At 44.0% G+C, this 19,797-nt stretch overlaps 1 protein-coding gene across 1 annotated transcript; it reads left to right on the forward strand.

Annotated features, from left to right (window-relative positions):
* The first annotated feature begins 1,790 nt into the window (after positions 1-1,790).
* KIAA1462 (KIAA1462 ortholog) lies at positions 1,791-16,628 on the forward strand. Its single transcript, XM_010006973.1, has 3 exons — positions 1,791-2,092; positions 8,504-12,156; positions 16,205-16,628. Exons 1-3 carry the CDS (start codon positions 1,791-1,793, stop codon positions 16,237-16,239), a joined length of 3,990 nt encoding a protein of 1,329 aa, XP_010005275.1. The 3' UTR covers positions 16,240-16,628.
* The last annotated feature ends 3,169 nt before the right edge of the window (positions 16,629-19,797 follow it).

A 19,797-nucleotide genomic window follows, 5' to 3' on the forward strand; every position in this document is an offset into this window, starting at 1 on the left:
AAAGAGTGTGTAGTGTTACAAGTGTGAAAAGGGAAGAGATTCATTAAGCTCTAGAGACAAACCAGTTTAAATGCTCAGCAGGCTTTCAGGCTGAAAAGCCACTTCTGCAGCATTCCAGGTTACCAGTTAAATTGTGGCTCTGCAATAAAAATTGTGCATGTTTTTCCACACTGCAGGGTGTCCTTGGGAAAGTGCCATGGCTGTCGTGGGCAGTGTAGGGCAGAGGGGCTGGAGGGTCCCTGTGTGCCTGGAGCTGCACACCAGGCTGGCCCAGAGCAGCTGGCTGGACCAGCTCTGCAGACTGCAGAGCATCCAGGAGACAGGGTGGAGCAGAAAATGGATGGGGCACTGAATAAGCTGCACCACAGAAACTGGTTTATATTCTAAACAAACCCCCAATTTCTGTGTGTACATAGCCTGAGAGATTTAGTACTAATAAATGTGCAGCAGCCATCTTGGTAGTTGCTCAGTCTCACGTAAATTATTGTAAAGACCAATGAACAGAGTTCTCCCTTTCTTCTTGCCCAAGAAGAGTATTAGAGACCAGTGTATAAAATGCACTTGATTGTCATGATCTTTGCAGAGACAATCACCTTTTGAGAAACTGCCACTGCTGACCTCCTATCCCTCAGGTAGACCTGCTGCTACTTAGGACACCTAGTACTCACCAGGCATGTTAAATGCAGAGAAAATAATCTTGAGTGTTTCACATAACAGATCTATTTCTATGTCCTTCACTTCTTCTATATCCACCTTTAAATTTATTTTTTTTCTTCACACAGTTCAAGCAAGGAAGAACATACCAGAATGAGTCCACTGTTGTGCACAACTTACAGAATAGATCATTACCTTCCACTTGTTTTAAAACTCTGGAAGAATGGCTATTCTGTAATTATCATAATAAGCTGTGAGAGTGGTACAGACAATAGAGATCATTCCCAGCCAACTAATTCTGTTTGCTGGATCTTTGCTTGAGTCAGTGCAGAATTGAGGGCTGTCACTGGGGACAAAAATCTTGACTGTCCCATACCTTAGAAATCATTAAGATGCAATAGACACAGACATCTCAGGTTGTTTTCAGTCATTGTATGCAGTGGAAGTGTGCTGTAAAAATACAGCATGCTTGAAATCCTAGGCTTTCTCTTATTGAAGTTGAGGTGTACTGATTTCCAGCAGGCCAGTGCAGGTCAAAAAGAAAGTAATTTGCAAAAAGGACTGTTCAGCTGGAGTATTGCATGGTAGTACCTGGGTTTTTCATGTGGTTGCATAATTCATTTTTGTTCTCATGCATATTTTGTCCTTGTTCATGTGAACATTTTTTTCTTAATTGGAATATGCAGAGCTGTAGGGAGAGGCACATTGCCTGGTAATCTGCCCCCTCCTCCTGCAGTAGCTTAAAACACTTCTCCATCACTGGAGAAAAACTGTTTTTTTAAGGAAATGACTGACTCAAATTGTGAATTCACTTTGAATTCTTTGGTGAAGCAGACTGAGTCAGCAGCAGTGCAGCATCTGCTGCTTGGCTGAGTGCATGGAGGTGTATTGTCTGGGGAAGGTCAGCACAAGATTCATCAGCATCTACATGCACTTTGCTTTCATCTATTTTATTATAAGGGTGGAAGACTGAGGCCAGGGGGTGAGATTTTTAGCTTCAGCAGCCCACCAGCAGATCAAAGATATCTTTCCTTGTTTAAAGTGGCCTTCTGTTTGTTTTTGGTTTTGTTTTTCAGGGATGGGTCCTGATGGAAAGAGCTTTCTGATGGCACAACTGTGAGTGCAACCAGCACAATATGTTCAGTGTCGAGGACCTCCTGATTTCTCATGGATATAAATTAGCAAAAAATCCCCCTGTTTCATATGAGAGCAGATATGATGGATATCGGCATGAAATCGCAGGAAACAGATCTGCTCAGAGAACACTGAATGGGTTTGAGGCAGAAGCAAGAGCCGGGGCGTACAGCAAGAAGAAACCTCTGGTGAAAACCAACTCAAGCAGCACTGAAAGCAGCCATGGGAGCCAAGGGAGGCAAGCGGGTCCTGGTTACCACCATGACCTTCAGGGTTTGTCCACTTTTCATACTTCAGAAGGGGGGTAAGTTTCAGCATCATGCCATGGCTTTGCTTTTTCTTCCTTTTGGTCCTGACAGATAACTGAGCATGACTAACCCTTGACACCATCTTCCTGTGATCCTTTCCTGCTCCCATACTAGAGACCATTTCTATGGACTGTAAGTCCACACAAAGCAGTGGCACATCCATTCACCTTCTGCTAGAGTGAGGCCTTTGAGAATGTTGGGGTGATGGGAAGTGACTGAGTGTGGGAAAAATTAGTTTATTAATATGGTCTGTATGAGACAGGTTTTTCTGATGGGCTTAGAAAAGTTCAGTGCAAGTGCAGCAAAAAAAAAACAACAAAAAGGGGGAGGGGGCAAAAGCTCTTTCTTCAGTTTTAAAAAACAAGGCAACTTCTTCTGCCACATACATGCCCTGGGTTTTGCTGTAGATTCAGCCATGTGAAGCTCCCAGTGGGTGTTCCTACATGGATGGAGGACTTTCTGGGGATTTTTAAGGCTGCTCTTGTGGAGTAAACACGAGAAGGTGCCTGTGTGTTTCTTTTTAAAACAGCTCAAAGCCAGTGGAAGTTCTTGTTGTCATTCCATAAAACATGCTGGTACAACCATGGCTTGCTCAACACGGAGTACGTGCACACTGGGGCTGAGCAGGAAGAGCTGTGTGTACACACCACCGCTCGGCCATTGTTCTGAGGCTATTTGAGTGCTGTAGATGAACAAAGGAAAGACGCTAGAGCAGGACTGGAAGACAGCCCAAGTGTGACGATGGTATACAAGGAAAAGCCCCTTCCTCCTGCCTAACAGGCTTGAAACTGAAAGCAGGGCAAAACGCTCTTGCCTCGGGAGCTTGTCCTCTTAGGAAGACCTTCAGTACCGAGTGGCAAAGGCATGTGTCCCCTGACTGCTGGGATCATCTGCTCATTCCCTTCATACCTCTTCCTGTTGCCTGTTTACCTTGAGCAGGAACAGCTCCTGGCTGCCAGTGAGGATCACAGGCAGGAAGAGATGTGGGTCCTGTAATGCAGCTCCAGAGCAGCAAGTCCCATATGCAGTGAAGGCCCCCAAGTGGACCCATCTCTTCTGGAGAGCACAGATTTAAATAACGAAGATCCTTCATCATTTGTTTTGGGTGAAGTAAACTGGATAGCAATAAAGATACTGAAAAAGCCCACAAAGCAGGAGAAGACAAGGTGCAGGGATGTCAGGAAAGGTGGTGCTTGGCTTTGGAGCTGAGTTTACAACATGGAGAAAAACTGGTATGAAGAAGATACGGCTGTGCAAGGCTGGACGTGAGCAGAGCCCTGCTGCTCCTACAGCCTGTGAGGCTGAGCCAGCGTGGGTGCGTGGCAGCGTGGGAGGGGGCTGCCTCCCTGCTTCCCACCCCTCCCAGCCCATCTGCCAGGGCTCTTGCCTCTGCCCCACGGCTTGGACATGGCAGAGGTATTGGCAAGTGCTGGTGTCAGCTAATTACAAAATAATGCTCTTTGACATTTTATATGTCTCTTTCTAACGTCTCAAAATGCAAGGGGGAAAACCTGTCTGTCTGCAGTGTAGTTAAATATCATCACCTTTTTTTAAGAAGTGGATTCCGTAAATTAGGAAACACGGCCCTGGAAAGGGCTTTGTCACACTTTTACAAAAATAGAAATATTTTCTTACAGCAAACTCTTGATTCCCAGTGAGCCTACTGGGAACTCTTAGAAGGCACTAGCAGCTATGAACAAGGGAAAACCTTGGCATCCCTTCCTTGCCATCCCAGGGCGTGCCCATTACCCCTGGTGCAGGATGCAGCATGGCTGCTGTCCTGCTGGCACAGGAAGGGAGGAGCTCGCTGTCTGGGCCAGAGCCAGGAAAGCTCTGCACCTCCAGTGCTGGAGCACCTGCGTTTCGGCTGCTGGGTGGCAGCAGGGTGACAGTCCCCTCCAGAACCACTGCCCTCCCCCGGGGAAGCGCCTGAGGCTGCTGTGCAAACCTGAGCTGCTTTCAGAGAGAAGACGGGTTTTGCCAGGGCCCACGTTGGGGTGTTTTGGCCTGTGGAGGGCAGGCCACGCTGAACGTCGAGCTTGCTGTCTGATTTCCTGACCGCCGCAGGAAATAGGTTCCCAGTTCTCAGGCTGGGACAGAACTTCACACCATGGACTTTGGCGCCATTTAGGCCCGAAGAGAGGACGACCTGATGCTGCCCTTCCAGTGCAGCAGAGTGGCAGGAGCGGGCCAGGCGAGGCAGTGGGTGCCTCAGCTGCCTTCACAGAAGCTGACCAGCTGCACACCAAGTCAGAGCACCACTCTGGCTCCTCAGCCAGGAGATTATCCACACCAAACCCTTGCTCAGACCACTGATGCAGAAGAGCTGATCACCCTCCAAACACCACAGAAGTGAGTCACGTTGCCCACCTTGCTGCTGCCTCCACAGACAGGTTTGCAGGGCTCAGGGTGTTTGATGGTGGCAGAGGATGAGGCTGTTACCTCCGCGCATGGGGATTGTTCTGCTGATCAGGCCTTGCTGAGGAGGCGAGAGTCTTCACAGCAACTGCACGTGGGCACATCTCACCACCCACTGCTGCTGCTTGCAGGGAGGGACTGAGGGCCCAGCAGAGCAGGGAAGTGACGTTTTGCTCAATCTCGTTGTTCTTCAGGCAGAGCGCGGGGGAGCGGATGGTGGGAGGGCTGTCCTGGCTGTCCTTGCTTACTGAGCGTTAATAGGCCGCACAGTAAAGGTCTGGAAGCAGAGACGAGGCAAACAAAGTGGGAAAGCTGACCCTAAGGGTAGAGATGAGAGGGTTCACAGAACCTTTCTGCTTCTCCTCTGAGTGGAGAGAAGAGGCACTATGCTTACCTGTTTGTGTGGAAGGAACTGTGTTGGTAGCTAGCAAATGTAGAGATGAATTGATAACATAGCTAATTAGATCACCTGCTGGAAAAAAATAGGTATACTGGGCCCAGTGCTGGGCTTGAGAGGATAGGCTCTCAAAATAGAACAGAAGCTGCCAGTGTCCAGAACAGGCCTCTGAAAATTTTCTGCCTTTGCTGCCAAATCTGGAAAATTTCTTAACAGTACCTCCTGTAGGCTTTGACTTTGAAGTCTGTGCCACAGTCCTTCACTTCTGGCCTCTTTATGAGCACCTTGGTGAAATGCAGGCCTGCAGCCGCTGCAAGGTGGACTGACAGCCTCATTTCTTGCAGTGGCCTAAAATTCATAGAAAGATAGCATTAGTTTGGAGTTTTTTAACAGTTTTCATTAGATTAATTTAATATAAAAGCAGTTCAAAGCTCTTTATGACAGCTAATGTGATATTCATTAGAATCAGGCCTGTTAGGAAGGAGTTCATTATGTTTAAATCTACCTCCTTGGTCCCATGGGACCTCTCTGTCTCTGGCGCTTAAATCTTCCCAGCTGGTCCCATGGGACAGACAGTTCCATCCTTGGTATCTCTCCCAGCTGGGAAGCACTTGCAAGCTGCTGTGTCTGACTCTGCATTTCTTTGTGTGTCAGTACGGGTGCATCATGGAGTGAGACAGAAATTGCTTAGTGGTCAGAGACTAAGTTCTGCTGAAAGGGCCTGTGTGATCTCTTCAAGAATAATACATCATGGATGCAAAGACTGCAGGCTGGCTGATATTCACCATGCAGAGATGTGGCATTGCTAAGGCTGTAGTGAAGCATTTTGAACTTGCGGGGTGGCTCTTGGATACTCCTTCCCACTGCTTCATTGACTGCAAGACCCAAAGCTGTCATATATCCTGGGAGGAGGCATTCTGGAGCCTTTGTGACCACAGGCAACGTGGCTGTGCCGGGCTCCCCACTCTCTGCTGCCTGCCATGTCTGCTGTGTGCAGGTGTGCAGGAGCTCCTCTCCATCCTTGGCAGCAGAGGAGTCTTAAGGCTGGAGCTAAGCTGGAGGGTCCTTGGGGAGATGGTGGAGCATCCTCTTGCCACTGTAAATTGCAGTGCCATCCTCTCCAGAGGCTTGCAGAGCCCACAATGCAGACTGAGCAACCAGCTCTAGCACCTGAGCCAGAGGCTGGAGAGACTGATATTGTTCACCTTGTGAAGAGATCGTAGAAAAGATCAGGTTTAAAATCCTCCAAATACCTTCTTTTAACTGCCTTTTTACACTCGCATTGCAATGATGACAGGTCACAGTGATTTGTATCATGTATTACTGCAGCCTAGTTATTAATCTTTTAATCTTTAAAAATAAGCTTAATCTTTTAAACAGCTTTTAAGAAATGCAGGAGCATCCTCTCTGTATAACTGAAGCTGTCCTAACTTAGGGCTATTTACTTTAATGAATGCCTGAGCTTGGGTTTTGTTTGTTTTTTGAAAGAGCGAACTAACAAAAATTCCTGATTTAGTGGTTTCCTAGGAAAGGGTCAAGTAATGCTTCCTTCCCGATTCCTGATTTCCTATTAAATCCTTTAAACAGCAAGCCTATTCCATTCCTGTGCTGTTACTGCAATTGTTGCAAATCTCAGTATTATTGTCTACCATACCTCCTTCCCTCAATGTTTTTATAGTTGAGTTGATAAGAATTTGTGTTTACTTTGATTTGTTGGGGTTTTTTTGGGGGGTTTTTTGTTGGTTGGTTGGTTTTGTTGTTAATGGTGAATTAAGCTTTGCAACGGCATCTCTGGAAATTTAAAGATCAAGATTTTTAGATGCTTTTCTAAAAGACTTGTTACCACTAGAGCAGAAATCATTTCAGGGAAGTCTGAGGGCCTGCACTGAGCAAGATGTCAAACTAAATAATCATAACGGTCTCTGCTAATCTTGGAATCTATGACTCTACTTCCTGCAATTTTTGTAGACCCCTTTATGATGATGGCTATAATCAAACTGAAAGAGCAATCTGTCCATTCCCTCCTCACTGTTGTTAGACCTCGTTTCGCACCTTATTTCGTAAATGCAGGTAGAAATGGTGCCACAGTAGCATGGGGATGAGATGAAAAGGTAGCTTTGATCATCTCAGAAGAAGGCAGCATTTGTTCATCTGCATTTTTCCACATGCAGAGAGGCATGGAAATGTTCATCACTGCTGCAATCAACTTTCCAATATCAGGTGTCCTGTTATGTCTCATTGATTAGTGAAGTTGTCTGTTACTTCCTGGGGTTCAGCAACTGAACTGCACTTTGTGCTTCAGAGGCAGAACAGTTTGTTCAGATTTTAAGCCTTAATCTAGTTGAGTTAATGTGAACAAGATGGTCCTTATCCCAGTTTATTTTTCAAACTTTTGTAGTTACAGGATGAAGTTAACATACATACAAGAAAATTGCTGTGGATCTGGATTGCTTAGTTTTCATTCCAAATTTTAAATTCTATTATTGTTTTTACAAACTACTATTCAAATAGGTTATTGTTTTTGGTGAAAAAGAGCCAGATGAGACTGTTTATATACCTTGGGGTGGAAGGAAGAGAACTAAATTCTTGGGTTCTATCTACATACTTGTCCTATTTCTGTCAATTTTGATTTTTCTTTCCAGTCTTATGCTGGTGGCAGCTACCTCGTGTAAAGGCAGTCACATTGTTGGACACCTTAGGTACAAGAATAGCAGAACACGGTTCAAGTAGAAGATTAATTATTGTTATAGAATGGTACCAATTTTGTTCAGCAGTAATATATTAAATAGTTTACAGTCTGTCTAGAACACACAAAGAACCTATTCTGTTCATGTAAATCTGTGTTCTGAATTTCTAATCCACAGTAAAATGCCTAGTGCATTTCATATTTCAGTAATAGATTGCTGGAGTTAATCCCTCTTTGATTTAACAGTGTTATATTTCTTTTGAGGTATCGTAGATTTCAAATACTGGTTCCATCTCCTTCAGAACTGTGCTGATACATTACCATTGTTGTAGCATGTATCATTTAATCCGAAGAAATTTGTTGCCTTTGAAAGATGAACAAGAATCAACACTGGAAAAAACATGTTTAATTTCTTAAACTAGGATGCAAATCATGCTTCTCACAGTATACGCCTTATGAAATAGCCCCTATTGGTTCTTCCTATCTCTGCTTTTTAGCTTTGGATTCCTGTTAAACTTGTGTATCCCAGTAGTCCCCTTGACATCTGTAGACTTAGATATAGCAGAGTGCAGAAATAAGTTCAACACAGTAATTTCTGACTTTCTGCTGTTTATCAAGGAGGGCTGTGCGTGTTTGCCCATCACACACCTGTGTGCATTTATTTCTCTTTCTAACAGCTTTGCCCAGCTAACAACATGACAGCAGAGGCATCGGTCCTTTCCTTTACTCATGTTAATTGACTGACTTCTAAATCCTCTCATTAAAATCATAAAGTAGTCTGGTTCTGTATAGATTACACAAATCCCATTGGCATAACTCAACATTTGACCTCCTAATGGCCTTATCCATAAGGGGAAGAAAGGGAAATCTGTGCAAACTACCTGTGACACTGCATTTCTTTTTCAGGGTTTATGACAGACCTCGATTAGCATGGTCTCCTCAGCCCAGGACTGATAAGGATCTTGCCTACTGGCGAAGACGAGGGCAGGACTTCAGTGTGCTGCTGGGCTATTCCCAGAAAGGCTGCATGGAAATGAAAGGCCTGGCTGCAGCCCAAGGGGCACCCCGGCACCCCAAGGAGAGTCAGCTGCAGGTGGGGACAGGCACAGGGTATGTCAGAATAAGTGGCTTGCAGGAGAGCTGCGAAGTGCCCGGTGACTGCAAATGGCAAAGTCTGGGAATAGAAAGCTGGAATCAGCCAAAGCAGGTAGGAAGGCAAATGTCGGAGGGTGACAGGGAGAAAGTGCTTCATGAGCTGTATTCACTGAGCCTGGGAGACAACGTATTGAGCACCCACAACAAGGGGAAATCACAGTCCTTGCCAAGGGTCCTTTCACCAGAGAGTATGAGGTGTGTGGAAATACCTGCCCTGACCAACAGCAACAACTCACTCAGCATAACTAAAACCCCCTCCTATCCCCCAAACAGACTGAGTGTGGAACCGGCCAAGCACCATGAAATGGGAGGCCATTTCCTTCCCCTTGTGAAACCCAAGTATGGGAGACCCCTCAAGCCTCTGTCCTATGAATTGCAGCGGCAGACAAGGGCACCTGCAGAAACTGTGGGTTTCCAGGACCACTACCAGAAAGATGAACCCATCCCATACTTAGCCAAAGTTAATGAGCCAAGGCAAGATGTTTGCATTCAAGACTCTGGTTTAGAGCCCCCTGTCTATGTACCTCCTCCATCTTACAAATCCCCGCCTCACCAAAATGTGCCCCCACACCCCCTCAACGAAGTGCCTAAGAACAACGCCTGTGCCAGCAGTGACCACCAGGGTCCTGTGGAGCGAGTAGTCCCCTGCAAACAACCAGCTGCAAATACTTCTGAAGCAGGGGCTGGCCCTTGCAGAGACAACCAGCTTCCTCCCGGGAAGCAAAGCCACACAAGGCACCCCGCTGACTACCTGCGTTCTGTTCAGTATATTCCCTTTGATGATCCGCGGATACGACATATTAAGATTGCACCCCTGGAAGGTCTGCAGGACAGCAGTAAATACACTGAAAATGCATCTAGTCCCAGTTCTGGTGCTTTGCAAGAGAGAGATCTTGAAGTACAGTACAACAGTGCCTTCTTGGATGCATCAAAGTTGTCCAGTTCTGCAAAGGGAGAAAGAACTTCTGACAACTCCACCCATAGCAAGAGATGGTTGGCACCATCCACCCGAGATCAAGAAAATTGTGCCTTGCCAGACCAAAGAGATAGTTGTAGCACAGCTAATCACAGCCTCCATAATAAAGCCAGCACAGAGTACACAAAAGGCAAACTTTTTGTAAGAAATTCACATATGGACAGCACCTGTGAGACTGTTACAAAAGTGAAAAAGTTTGAACCTGGAACTGGGATGCAGAGCAAAAAGAGTTCAAAGAAAAAAATGAATGAAACTATATTTTGTTTGGTCTCTGTCCCAGTTAAATCAGAATCCAATCTGCCAGATACAGATAGGAACAACAACATAACCCAGAGCCTTGATAAGAATGAGTCTGATAACAATGGGGCTTTGCAAGAACAAAGTCTCCTAAGTATGTCTTCAACAGACTTGGAGTTACAAGCGCTTACAGGAAGCATGACCAATAAAAATGAGTTACAAAAACAAGAGTTGTGGCAACCAGAAGAGTTCAAACAAATGAATGACCTCAGATTTATTCAGCCTACAAAACACAGAGAGCTCAAATACTCTGGCTCCTGGCCAGGTGATCAGTACAAAGACCAGCAGACACAAACCAGTTTTGCTGAAGAACCTAAAAGCCCACAATTTTTCCATGGTACAAAGCCTGGGCAGCCCAATAGTAACAAACTGCTGTCTCCAAAGCTCCCAGGATGTACAGCATCCACAATAGGGTCAAAACAGGCAGGGTTGCCTTCTGATGAGAGAAGCTGCAAACAGAATACTTATGGCATGAAGGGTCAGATGTACCTCAGCCAGTCTAGCAACAGTGCATTTTCCAGGACTGCCACCTCAGTCCTTCAGGCCCCCTCCCCAAAAGTCCATCGAAGTCAGACTGTGCCTGCCCAGGGGAGGGAAAATGGCCATCTTTCCAGAGGAGATGTAATTAAGGGAGAAGCAGGTGGTCCCTGCAACAGTAAAGAGCTGTTTGGGCAGTTCCTGTTGAAGCCTGTAAGTCGCCGTCCCTGGGATGCAATAAGTGAGCTAGAAAGTTTTAACAAGGAGCTGCAAGGCCAGGAAGAGAGCACAAGAAGTGAAGATGATTTGGAAGGTGCTGAGGCTCCTCTACAGACAGGTGCCCTTGCACAAAGGAGGGCGTCCAGGAATGAGAGGTTGAACCAGGAGCCAAAGCGCAGTGGGAAATCAGAAGCGGTTGTGCCAGAGGTGCCTGTATTTAAGTCAGGAAGAGTTAAAAGTAAGTCTGAAAGTTGGAGCGAGGAGATGCAGCATGGTGGTGAGATGGGTTATGTTGGTTTGCAAGGCCCCTCAAAGCCAGGAGGGAGCAGTGGAGGAGTCGGGCCAGTAGATAGAAGTGTGATAACAGAAATAAGCACGGGGGAAGCCAAGAGCAGAACCAGCAAGCAGCCAGTGCGTGTGGGCCCTGTCAGGAGAGTTTTCTCCAGTAGCCCAAGCAGCTCATGTCACAGTAATCCTTTCAATAACCCTGTCTTGCAGGAGATGAGCAAAGACCAAAATTACCTAGACTTTGTTAAACGGAGCAAAGGTGCAACTCCCACAAATGATATCATGGTAGAGAGACCCTCAATAATACGCTTGTCACTAACAAAGAGGAACCAAGGGCGCTCTGAGCCGGATTTGAGGTCAGTGGGACTTGATGTAGCCCCAGGACCTGGTGCTAACAATTCTGATCACTCTTCAAATGCAAATGCAGTGGAAATCCCTGTGAATGAGTCATTGCAGGCAAGAGCTGCAAGAATTTTAGGTATAGATATAGCAGTGGAGTCTCTCCTTCATGATGACCACGTTGGGCCCCACTCAGGCATTTGCCCTGCAAATGGTGTGCAGGACTCTGAGTCATCAGTGGGGAGCACAGTAAGTGACAAAGAAGGAAAGAAGAATGGTTCCTATGAAGGCAGACGAAAGTGTGGCTGGACAGAGAGTGCTCTCTTTGTCAGAGTGGGAGGCCGATCTTTACACCCTGATGAACGCCAGACTGCTCACCAGGAAGGCAGCGCTAAAACACCAGTAACTGAGCAAGTTCTGGAACAACTTGTGAGTCCCAGCCAAGGTGAGGACCAAAATTTGGCTTGCAAGTCAGCTGTGTACCAGCACTCAGAAAAGAGAGTGAGAAGCACATCAAAAGTGATAGAGACACTCCAAGGCAAGCTGACTTCTCCACCAAGCCGGACTGCCATGGATCGCTTACTGCGGATGAAAGAAGTCGACTCCGTGTCCCGGATGCGACGTCTGAGCATTAAGAGCGCAGACTCGGGAGAGGAGGTGGATGAGGAGAAGCTGTCGAGGGTACAAGAGGACAGAGGAAGCAAACTGGCAAGCTCAGGGGCTGTTTCCAAGCGTGTTATCTCTCTCAGTGAAAATGGATATTTAGGTGGAATAGACAAGAAGAAGACTGACAGAGACTTTTCTTTAGGTAAGACATTATCTATTATTGGAGATCTAAGTGGGTACTGTTTTCTTATGTAAGGGCATGGTTGGTTTGCTCATGCCCACATAATACTGCTCAAATAGTAACAGGCTGTAGGTGGTGCTACCCCCATCTGGTTGCCACCCCCTGTGTATCCCTTGTGGAATAGATAACATGAGCGTTCTCTGCTCCCATTTTACGAAAAGTTACTGTAAAACTCACTTGTGATACTGAAACTTTCACAGAGACTGGAGTGCTCCCTGAGGTCTTATCTCTGTCTAATTGTTTCGGGGAATGGCCAGCTTCAAACAGCAGAGTTCAAAGACAGCCACTCTAGTGCCAATTTTTGGGAACATGTGGTGATATAATCATAGCCTCTCCTTGAATACCCATTTTTTTCCCTCTCTAATACATAAGCAGACACATGCTATATCAGAGTTCAGAAGAAACTAAAAAAAAAAGTATCTGATGTTCTTTTGTGAAGTCTCTGGGAAATGGCTGCATTAAGGGGTCTGGAAAATTCTCTCATGAATATTTTCCAGATCATATGTTATCCCTAGGTCAAATGGAAAGTGGACTTTTTCAGTGAACACCTTTTTTTTTTTCCTTCTTTTTTTTTTTTTCTTTTTTTTTTCTTTTTTATTATTCATCATCTCTCAAAAGCATTTAAACTTGTGTTGTCCATATGCATCCTCAAAGTAACATGAGCTGTTCTCTTTCCAAAACAGTTTTCCTATAGCATTTTGTTGAATAACTGAAAATCATTTGTTGCTGTAGATTTATGTAGAGGGATAAACCTCTCAGGCTGCCTGTCTAGTCCATTAAATTAATTGGACTGAGCAAATGCACAGTGTGAAAGTTTTTAAAATAATATCAATCTCCTTCCTTTTTCCATTCTCCCTGTAACAGGTGACATTCTACCTTGAAACCTGCCCGGGTTATTCATTAAACCTCATTGATATCTGTTCAGTTTTCCAGCACAGAGGGACTGAAATGGAGTATAATTTAAAGTGGACTTATATATTTCCATCTGAAAACTAATATTTATATGAGTTCTAAGCATTGACTCCTGCAGTCTTGCAGCCTTTCCCTTCATGTCTTTCTATGTATTTCACAGCTTTTTTTCTTTCCTCTGAACTGAATTGCTCTAGACTGGATTTTCTAAACAAGCTAATTCAGCTGCCTTGTACCCATCAGGTCTAGTATGTCCCACATGCATTTCGTATGCTTTCCTCCCTTGGAGTTTCTGCTGGAGTGAAGATGATAACTGTTGTGGTGACATGACTTCAGGGATGTATCAAAACAGATTGTGTGTGTTTTATTGGAGAGTTATTCTGCAGTAAATTAGGTCTAAATGTATCCCTCTCACTGACAATGCCAGACTTCTGTTCCTCAGTGTCTTCCCATTCCAGCAGTTCCCTCCCAGATGTAACAGCCCTCCCCATATCTGGATACCACGAATGTCCCTTCCATCTGCACACATCCAGTGCTGCAGGGTTACATGCACTCACATGGGGCAGAAAGGAGTCTCCTCCACTGGCCTTTTCCCATCCAAAGGGATCCTGATTTGTTGATGGCCATAAGATCTTCACCTTTCTTTAACAGGGCAGGACTGAAGATTCATATTTGTAGAAGGGTCTGATGTTGTGTATTCATCTGTTAAGCCTCACTCCAACTTCCAGACTAGCTTACTGATACCACTGAAAGCCAAAATTAGAATTAATCCTGGAAAATCATTGCTTTGTTGCTTTTAAATAGGAAATATTGCTAAAAGCCATTCTATTTGTAATGAGGTAGGGTGATGTTAGTCTTATAATTGCAGACTGGGCCTGTTGCAGAAGCTAGAGCCCTTGGCAGAAGCAGACTTTCATATGTATAGTGCAGCTTGGCAGATGAACAGTCATCTCAAAATAAAAGCTCTGCTGTAACTCAGTGCAAGAAGCTCATCTTACTGTGTAAATACTGCCATTAGAAGAACATCTCTAAAAGTTCACAGATGCATTGGATGTCTCTTCTTTGCTGTTTGAAGATTGCTTCCATGAGGCTGCAGATCTGGCTTTTTTTCTGCATTTCAAATTAGCTTAACCAAACGTTGAATAAATATTTCCGGATCAGTGCTAGAACTCCAGTGTCTGTCCCCCTAAGAAATGTGACACAGCCTGGCACTCCAGCCCTTTTGTTCCCTTGCTTTAGGTGCTGAGGATGTAGGTAATCTTTCAAGGAATAAACTGAGTCACACAGAGGTTCCATGTATTGTGGCCTCATTTTCTCCCCCTCACTACTCACCAAAACAGTGAGTACTTGCAGTTTTGTGGGGAGCGATATTGGTGTGAATGTGTCTGGCCTTAGGAAAATCAGGCTTCTGAAATGTGAATCCATTTTTATTCTTATGTCAACCTCACACAGAACAGTTCAGAATTTTTGAGCGTTCTAGCAGTTTAGATGTCAAAATATTTACAATGGAAAAAATGTTACTGCTTCAGAGACATCTTCCCACACCATCCATGCATTAAGCTTAGAAAGATGCAGTGTTATCCTGGAGTGCACTAGCCCTCAAAAGCTTTTTCCTTCTTGATTTTTTTGCATTCATGTGGTGTCTGTTCTTGAAGTTTGGCATTGCCAGAAGATGCTGAACAGTGATAAGCAGCTCTGAAAACATACGTGTTGCTGGCACAGACTCTTTTCTTGGCTGGCCTAACAATTTAAGGAGAGTAGGCAAGAGAACTGATCAAGGATCCTGCACCAGGAATCCACCCACTTGGGCCAAATTCAGAAGTTCTCTCTTAGCTAGTCTCCCCTTGCTATGCATCTGGATGCTGCAGATGGACACTTTTACACAGGAATAAAAATTTTGCTTTAAGGATTATCGTGCTTGTTTGAATGAAGACATTCATTCACATCAGCATGGTAGTCCTGAGGGTGAACGTTTTACTCCAAAGTGTGATATTTATGTGTGCAACTATTTTCGTGCTCAACTGTTTAAACACAAGTGCTGTGGGAGCACAGCCTGCTGGAGGGACATTTCAGGCTAGTACAGGTACCCAGGTTGCATAAGAGCAGCAAGAAGCACAGGCTAGAACAGGATGCAGTGCCAGTTTTTCCAGGCCACTGTGTGTCTACAGACTCCTCCATAGGTAGCCCTGGTTCCTCCACGCTGTGACCATGCATCCAAAGCACCCTAGGGTAAGTCAGATGTGTGCATGATGGCACAAGGCAGGCAGACCTCACAAGGCAAAAAGCCCTTCTGTTGCAATCCTATCCCAGAGTCACAGTGGTGAAGGAAAAGGCTTGTACCTGCTGACTTCATGGCCAACATTGGGATAAATCCAGTAAAAAAATCTGATACAAGAGTGTCCTTGGGGCTTCAGAAAACCCCCAAACAAACAAAAACACAAAGTGTGGTCTGTCATGTGAAGTGACAAGAGGTGGACTGAAAATACAGACCAATGTTAGTAAGCCAGTCCAGTGCTTTGGTGAATGCTGACAATGTGAGGTGCAGTTTTGCAGACTGAAGCGAGACGGTCTAACCATAGTGATGCAACACAATTGTGCTTTCCTGTATTCTGTTGAATTAATCTGAAACCAAAGATTTGGAGTCAAATGAAAAGTGGAGTCAAATCCTGATGAGTGGACAGCAGCGTCACTTCTTCAGACAGCCTTAAACACTGCTAGGATGCTTAAAGCATTCACTTGTCCTTAGTGTTCAGTACAAGGAGGGCAAACGTTATGTTTTTCTTTCCCTGTCAAAGCATCTGAAAACTAGAAGTAATCACTTAGCAGTCAGTGTGTTTTTTTCTACCTACTCAAGGCTTCCCAAATTCGATCTCCATGCATTTGATCCAAGTTGCTCCCCAGTTACACAGGTGCAAGTACAGAATTTGGGTTAGGACTGTGGTATATATCTTTAAAAGTGTAAGTCCACTATTAGCTTCCTTTTAAAATAAATACTAGGGAAAATATGTCTTATTTGTGCAGCTATTAATGTTGAATAGATTTCACAATACATTATTAATAGTGTTTTCTTGGTTTTTTGTGTTTTTTGGTTTTTTTTCAGATACATATGACCCCACCAAAGTTGAAAAGGTGTGAGATGAACAAAGAGGACAATAGAGAGATTTCAACTCTACTAAGAATGTTTCACAGATTTTTTGTTGTTGTTGTTCTTTTTATTGTTATTTTGTTCTTTGATGCTTGGAAATTGCCTCCATTTGTGGTGTTCATGGTGTACTGATAATGCCTTTACCACTGCCACTAGGAATTAGCTATTCATATCTGAAACTGTTGCAGAAACCACAGAAAAATCTGACTTCTACATTGGAACCATCTGGCTTTGTAGCATTAAGACTTAATACCTACTATTAGCAAAGGGTTTTTATCTGAACCCTACTTCAGTCTTCAGTGGGGATGATGAAATGCATGAAGCCAGGCTTTTGAGCTTTCTCTTTGGTGTAAATGTACATGTGGGAGATTAGTGACATGATTTTTTTAAAAAGAATGTGAATTTATAAGCTAAACTTCTCAGTATCTACAGTCTAAATTTTGTTTAACTTAAGGGATTTTTTGGCCATAAGTAGAAAGTGCTGCTGCACTACGTGGGGGAAGGAATGCGAGAGAAAGGTAGCAAAGACTGATTGTGAAATTATTTCTGACTTCCAGAGTTTGAATTTACTCGGATTAATTACTTACTTGCCACCTAGAGAGAAGAAAAGCAAAAACCCCAAAGCTTCTGAAAGATGAAAGACTTTTGTAATACAGTGTACAGAACTTGTAATTATAGTAGCTGGCAACTAGTGATTCAAACCAATGCAAAGTATACCACTGGCTGTTTTGCACTCAGTATTACCTATTTTTGTTTTGCTGTTTAGAAATTCTTTATATGAAAGAGTAGTAGCTGGTTTAAAATAGCCCATTTTAACAAAGTAACTATATTTCTTGTTACAGAATACTATCTATTTTTCTACGATGTAAACAATTGCTAACAAGTGGCAAGTATAAAGAAGTATTATTATTATAATTATTATTATAATTATTATAATATTTTAAGAAGACTTATCCCTCTGACTGAAGGTGCCCCAAGCAGATCTTACTTGTATATCTTAATGCACACTCCATATTGCCACATACTCAGTAGTGCTCTCTTATTTTGTTCTGAAAAGAGCCATCTATGTGTATGTGTATGTATGTATGTACTACAGGGTTAACTTCTGTTTTTCCCCACTAAACGCTTGGATCATTCCTCTTGGAGCCACTTTCTGAAACACAGCTGAGAACCCCCTGGGCTAGTGCTGCTGCCATTACATTCTAGTGACAGTGATTACCAAAAAAATGGGCTTGGATCTTTGTCCCAGTGTCTCTGAGGTGCTCAGATAAAATTCCGAGTTTCTTCCTTTTGCTTTGTTCCCTTCTAGAATTTATGAGTTTGGATTAGGCCAGTCTGTAAAAATAAACAAAACTGGGTTTAATTCTTCCCTGAAGTCAATTGATGTTTCTGGGGAGGAGTTGAGGTGTCTTCGTGACAGCATTTAAATACATGGCTTTAAGTGTATTTTATCTGCACACACAAATGCATGAATCACAGAGTTTATAACAAAGCCTATGCATTCTGCTTTTTGATACTGAATTAGCCTGCACAGTATCTGTGTCTTTAAAGCCTTTATGTCCACTCTGGTGTGTTTTTTTGTGAGTACCTGTGTACTAACATTCTTCTGATTACTTGTTCATGAATTTCACCAGTCTGTTCTGGTTCTTAGCATAATTTTGTTTTTTAAATTCTTCTAATTTCTTGAAATACTTTTTTTCCTAAGTCTGTAATTTGGAAAGATTTACAGGGAAAAACACTTGTCCTGTGTTTTAGCAGCAAGAATTTCTTGTCTGTAACACATGATTCTGTTACATATGGACAATTTAAAGCTTGTTTGAAAAGAAAATGTGGTGTATAATTTATTTCATTAACTCCTGTGCATGCTGTGTAGCAATACGTGTTGACAAACTGTTCCCACCACTCTTACTATATCCACCATTCTTCATCACCATCTAGGACATCTGGAAGCTAGTAAATAGCTACAAAACATGATCCCTTCCACCCCCCAACCCCAGCCCTAATTCTGCCCATAAAAATCCTGTTCTTAAAAAAAATTGCTTCATCACCCCACTTACTAGTAAAGCTGAGTATGCCTGGCAATAACTTGGAAGTTTTAATTTATCCTCAATTTCTGGACAACTGTAAAGTGTCCCATATAACCAGTCCTGCTACCTTCAGTTCATGTCTCTGTGGAATAAGAGTTTTCCATTTTATTTTCTTCTGATGGGGTGCGGGTTAATTGACTCTGCAACGTCTGTTATCAGTCATGTCAAAGAATTACTTTTCCAATGAAAATAAAACAAACAAACAGAAAATAACAGAACAGAAAATAACAGAAAAAAAAAAAAAAAAGAAAAGAAAGAAAAGAAAAGAGGAAAAAGAAAAGAAAAGAATCAATATTTCAGGGAATATTTGATTGGCTAAGAAGAAGACATTGAAACTTAAAAGGTCAGTAGGCTTTGCTTTGCAACAGTGTGTGACTGACCAGTGGATGAAAGACCAGAGCTGATACTGCTTTGAAAATTGGGTATTCCTTTAACAACTCTGTGTGTTTCATTTCATACTGTGATACAGACAACTAAGAAATAGATGCAGTACAGTTTTATAAATGATTGAGGTTCAGTGTTTCTGTGCCATAATTAAATGTCACTATTGAAATGGGCTGAATGGGCCGAATGGTTCCATAGCTGCACACTTTTCCAGAAACCTTTGCCCAGCTGCAGACACTGGTCAGCAGAAGGCTCCCTTTACCCCCGATGTAGTTAAAAACCAGTAAGTCGTGACTTGAAGTGCCTGTCTCAATGGGTGCATAAAGCTGTCATGGCAACAGCTGTCAGTGGAAATGGCAATGGCAGGAGCTGAGGGCTGAGAGGTTGCAGAGGAGGAGGAGGAGGTGGCAGGCTGTTTCCAGTGCCTCCTGCAATGCAGTCGTGTGGCAGCAGAGCAGCAGAGAGGAACTGCAAAAAAAAAAGGAAAAGAAGAGCCAGAACGTCAGAAACCACGTTGTTACAAGCTGCTGTGCATCCAGGCTGTGCTGCTGCTGTCCTGCTGCAGCTGGGGCAGCTGGGGTTGGACAACAGGTTATCAAAGTCCTTGGTTGGGAAGGTACTAGTTTCACAAGCATTCCCAGGAATACATGCAAAAAAAAACCCGTGCCTGTTTTATATATTTCAGAAATGTTAAAGGGGAGACTCCTCAGGAGATGGATAGTTAAACAGGACCTGCCATCTCCTTCAATTTGTTTACCCTGCTGAAATCCAGAGTGGCTAGTCATCCTGAGGGGCTGGTGACAGTAACAGCAGCTGGTGGCGGTGCTGAGGCGCCAGGAAGACACACAACCAACCCGAAGTTTCACGTTCTTATCTTCTGTCTGGGAACGCGGAGTCATACGCTGAATCGTCCCAGTCCAGGTTTACTCGCCCGTGCGGACCCAGAAAGGGGAGTCGCGGGGTGCGGGTGCGGGTGCGGGAGCGGGTAAGACCGGGAGCTTCGGAGGGGAAAGCGCTCCCTCCTGCGGCCTCCGCAGCTCCAACGGGAAGTTCGTGTCCATGAAGAACCGCTACCTT

Source organism: Chaetura pelagica, unplaced genomic scaffold (assembly GCF_000747805.2).
Source record: "Chaetura pelagica isolate M959 unplaced genomic scaffold, ChaPel_1.0 scaffold17, whole genome shotgun sequence".
Lineage (NCBI taxonomy): Eukaryota > Metazoa > Chordata > Aves > Apodiformes > Apodidae > Chaetura > Chaetura pelagica.

Coding starts and splice junctions, on each gene's coding strand:
- KIAA1462 (XM_010006973.1), top strand. CDS start 1,791: ATGTTCAGTGTCGAGGACCTCCTGATTTCTCATGGATATAAATTAGCA. Junction 2,093..8,503: donor TTTCATACTTCAGAAGGGGG/GTAAGTTTCAGC, acceptor TTTCTTTTTCAG/GGTTTATGACAGACCTCGAT. Junction 12,157..16,204: donor TGACAGAGACTTTTCTTTAG/GTAAGACATTAT, acceptor GTTTTTTTTCAG/ATACATATGACCCCACCAAA.